At 35.7% G+C, this 4,878-nt stretch overlaps 1 protein-coding gene across 1 annotated transcript; it reads left to right on the top strand.

Annotated features, from left to right (window-relative positions):
• The first annotated feature begins 969 nt into the window (after positions 1–969).
• On the top strand, positions 970–3,143 carry LOC124162180. The gene is made up of 2 exons (XM_046538612.1): positions 970–1,423; positions 1,653–3,143. The coding sequence occupies exons 1-2, from the start codon at positions 1,344–1,346 to the stop codon at positions 1,885–1,887; spliced, it is 315 nt and encodes a 104-aa protein (XP_046394568.1). The 5' UTR covers positions 970–1,343; the 3' UTR covers positions 1,888–3,143.
• Positions 3,144–4,878: the final 1,735 nt, after the last annotated feature.

The following is a 4,878-nucleotide window of genomic DNA, read 5'->3' as shown; positions in this document are numbered from 1 at the left end:
CTCCTCATCAACATTGCCTAGCCTTTATCTAGTCAACTGGGATAATTGATCACTCGACAAATTATGTTTTAGAAAGATATAAGAATGTACTTTAAGTCAATACATTACACATGACGATAGTGTTGTAACTTATCACGAAAAATAAATTATAAAAATTATAAATGCACGAAAATTCTGAAATTTAAATTTTCCCGCGTTCAAATATATATCATGCATGGGTTGGTATCTCAGTCAGCGATTGAATGTAATATTAGCGGTTGGTACGTAAGGGGTAAGACGTATAGTGGGGGAAATGAGGAGAAGTTGGGTGTTGGCCTCTTTAAGATTCGTATAAATAGCCGTGCAGCATACGCTGGAATCACTTCACCTGGGCCTTCGGGCCCACCACCCTCCCCAAAGGGGGAGGACTGAGGACTTCGTTGGAATCACCAGTTGCAGCTCGGGTAAGTACCTACTCTTCCTAATGAAGTACTGGTGGAACTTATCCGCCTATCTAGAGCTAAGCTCTCATAGCTATGCTCTTAAAGCTATGCTCTTAAAGCTATGCTCTTAAAGCTATACTCATCAAGCTATGCTCATCAAGCATGTTACATAGCAACCTATAGCTTAATAGGTTGAGAATAATGAACGGATCTATATGCTATGCTAGCTAAGTGAATGCTATAAAATACTTAACCTATACTCATAAAGGTTGACAAAATATATACAGCTTGTATAGTTCAATCCCAGACTGTGTAGGGATAGCAGAAATGATTCCTTAACCTCCCCTTAACGTTGACCGATAATATCAACCATAGAATAACTCGTATCTAGCCATGGTGTAGCCATGGTCTAGCCTAGGTCTAGGTCTAGGTCTAGGTCTAGGAATAATATAAAAAAATTTTTTTGAAAATTTTTTTTTTGAAATTTTTTTTTTTTTTTTTGAAATTTTTTTTTTTTTTTAATTTTTTTTTTTTTTTGGATTTTTTATATTTTTCCAAATCCGAGGAGAAAATTTGAGGGTTACATTGTTGATGAATAAGACACAAGAATCAATCACTTAAGTTATCTTTATTTTTCAATTTTCAATTTTAATGATATTATCCACATCTAGGTAAATTGAAAATTTCTCTTCAAAGTAGTTGTATTCACTTATCTCCTTTTTTGTTAGTTTAAAGTATTTTGGGAGGAAGAGCTTCCTCTTCCTCCCATCGAACAGAAAATGTGCCACTAGTGCATCACCGTATTGCGTGTTTATGCTCTCTAAACTTTCCACCGGATATCTCATTTGTTTTACCAGCTTCTCCTTCTTCACACACAAATTTTCCTCCTGACATCTCATCAGCGATGCAAACACTGGCGAGATGACGGAGGATGATGATCCGGCAGTGGAGGCGGATGCTGCTGCTGCTCTGCTGCTACCCTTACGGGACGTCACGGTCGCGTAAGTCAGTTCATGTGAGGTACCAGCAGCAGTGGTGGTAGTCGTCGGTTTAGTATTCATGGTCTATAAAATAAAGCATAAGTTTGAATGTAATATTGTATCTCAGTAAGTATTTTTAAGAATTATCATATTATCATTTTTACTTGAAACTTGATGTATTGTCAATCTATTACATCTGTATGATTCTCATATGAATGATATTAATAATATTTTCTTACTTACAATTTAGAAGGCTGGAACTATGGATTGGATTGCAGGAATCAACTGCGGCAATGGTAGAAGTCAACTGCAAGGTGTACGACGATGATGAGAACAATTGCAGGCTGGAAGTGCGGCGAAAGCAGGCTTGGAGTTGCGGTGACGACGGTCTAAGGCAAACTGCAAGGTGTACGACGATGATGAGAACAATTGCAGGCTGGAAGTGCGGCGAAAGCAGGCTTGGAGTTGCGGTGACGACGGTCTAAGGCAAACTGCAAGGTGTACCACGACGGTGAGGACGACGGTAAGACGCTGTGATGCAACCTCGAAAAGGATCGTCTTATATACAAAATCTTCGGGCAACTCACACCACACTTCACCCTCATCCCACTCCCCTGTTCGCGGTAAGGTAAGTGCTATTTCATTTTTTATCTCAAGTCCGATTCTCCTTGGAGCGTGTGTTAACCTTTAAAGCGAAGCGTCCTCAGCCAGTTAGCCTTGAGCTTTTTCACATCACGTACACCTGCTCGACTCTCCTTGAATTATACTCGTCCTCAATTTCTCCTTGGAGATGTGTTAACCTTTCAAGCGAAGCGTCTGCAGCCAGTTAGCCTTGAGCTTTTTCACATCACGTACACCTGCTCGACTCTCCTTGAATTATACTCGTCCTCATTTTCTCCTTGGACCGTGTGTTAACCTTTCAAGCAAAGCGTCCTCAGCCAGTTAGCCTTGAGCTTTTTCACATCATGTACACCTGCTCGACTCTCCTTGAATTATACTCGTCCTCAATTTCTCCTTGGAGCATGCATTCACTTTAGCTTTGAAAATTCCTTCTTTAAATTTATTATCATTTTCTCACGTCAGCCACCTGCTCCAGCGTTCATAGTCTGTTCACCTCAAGTTCACCTTCAAGCATGTCTTCGCTCCGAGCAAAGCGCCTCCACCCATTAGCCTTGAACTTTTCCCACATCACGTTGCATACACCAGCCTCCTTGGAGAGCGAATCAAGTCTTAACTGGATGATGTACCCACACTCCATCTCTCCAGAAATTTTTATTTTTTAACATCGGATGCGTTTATAAATACAGCAGCGTTTCCAAAGGAAAGTACAGTTCTGATTTTTAACGATTAGCGTGCAGATCATAGTTCTTCATCTCCTTGCTTCTCAAGAGAAACGTTGTTCTCTATGTTCACGCTACTTGTGTCACACATCAGTACCGCATTTTGTAGCAGAGTGCACCATTTTGCTTCTTGGTCCAGTACCTATTCTTCAGTCTCTTCGCACTACTAGAGGTAAGCAATTATGAAGTCGTTACGTTTATTATGTATTCAACAAATTACAGACAGTATAATATATTTTGCAGAAATGAAAACGAATTTTGCACTTCCTTTAAGCTGTAGCCAAATTTCACATAATATTCTCTTGATGAATAACATTAAATTGATCTTGAAATATTACTTAAATGTTCTTCCCATTCAGATATATATATTAATTGAGAAAGAAATAGTAAACACATTTTGATATGTTTTACTTTTCCATTGCAGTAAACTTAAAAAAGATCACATTTACAATGAATACATTGTTTCATTTATGCTTGGAAAAAATATCGAAAGTTATTGTTAGACAATCATATAGTATCACAAACAATGAAGATACACAAGGATATGTTTTTCATAGAGTAGTACAGAACAATACAGATAATATCATTATGATTTTTTGCCAGTCTTTACCAAGACATATATTCAATCTAGTGACATATCATGTTATTTTGGAGGAAGAAGCATATTTATTCGAAATGGGTTTTGATTGTGACAATGATCGTTATGAACACAACCATCAATTTCCATATATTTAGAAAGTTATACTCATCAGTTATAATAAATAGCAATATTCTTATTTCAGGCTGTTTCACATTCAAACATACCTAAACGCAAACAAAAAATGTCAACCAATCAAGAAATTTTTAATCAATTTAATTCTGGTATCTTCCATTCAATTGAGGAATTAATTCAAGCGCATAATGATATTCACAATAATGTAATATTTAATAATGATTCTATAGATGATAAAATAACTTATCAAAATATGAAAAACTTAATAGATAATTTTAAAAACAGACAATATTGTAGAACTTGCGAAGAGTATTATTGCTTAAGTGATGAATTACCGCACGATAACACAACCAACCATATACACAATCTTACTCAATCGTTAAACAATGAGGAAATTCTTAATTATTTTCAAGCTGGGGTCTATAATACGGAAGAAGAAATTGAGTTTGCCTTAACACGCATAAATGAAAGAATAATTTTTGAAAACGATGTAATTAATGATTTGGAAACTTTCAGAAATTTAAAAGCTAGATTAGACATTTTGAAAGGTCGACGATATTGTACTTATTGTGAAACCTTCTACAGCATTGATGAGGCTATGCCTCATGAGAACACCAATGAGCATAGGCATTATGTTACAGTTCAACTTGGTAGAGGTTTTAATCAAATACAATCCGCAATTCGGTCCAGACTTAAAACGTTTTGGATAACACCAGAGCAAAATAGCAGTATAGATGTTATTTCATTTCTAAACGATATTAAACAAAAATTATTTGAAAAACTTAACGAAGGAGTTATTGAAAACAATTCAATTAAATTTAATTTGGTGTTAATCTGTAAATTTCGTAAGAATGAAAAGGAAGAACTTGACACGGCATTTAAAACACCTAATACACGTGTTTTACTTATCGATATGATTGATGAAATAATAGATGAAGCGTTTTCCAAAATACTAAAGGAAAAATCTGAATTCCAAGCCAAAGGCTCTGGTTGGTCACTTTCTGAAGTGATTGGTTTGGAATTACGCATTAATAAATATAATCCACTTCGCGGATCTACATATATTGAATTACCGGCTAAAATAAAAAATACTAAATCAGTTGTAAATGTAAAGAATAATGATCGTTATTGTTTTAAGTATGCTATTTGGTCCAAAAACATTATAGATCATCCAAATCTTGTTTGGAATTACAATAATAATGAATTTCGAAACGCATATAATTGGGATTGTATCAAGTATCCGGTTGATCCAAAGGACATCATCAAGTTTGAGAGGATGAATAATATTTCAATTAATCTCTTTGGTTTAGATGAAAAGAACAATGTGTATCCAATGAAAATAGTTGATGAAGAATTAGATGATCATCGTGATTTGCTATACATCACAAACGATAAGACAGGACATTATTGCTGGGTTAAAAATT

The sequence above is a fragment of the Ischnura elegans genome, chromosome 7, assembly GCF_921293095.1.
Source record: "Ischnura elegans chromosome 7, ioIscEleg1.1, whole genome shotgun sequence".
In the NCBI taxonomy this organism is placed as follows: Eukaryota; Metazoa; Arthropoda; class Insecta; order Odonata; family Coenagrionidae; genus Ischnura; species Ischnura elegans.
This window is presented reverse-complemented; position numbering and strand designations above follow the sequence as displayed.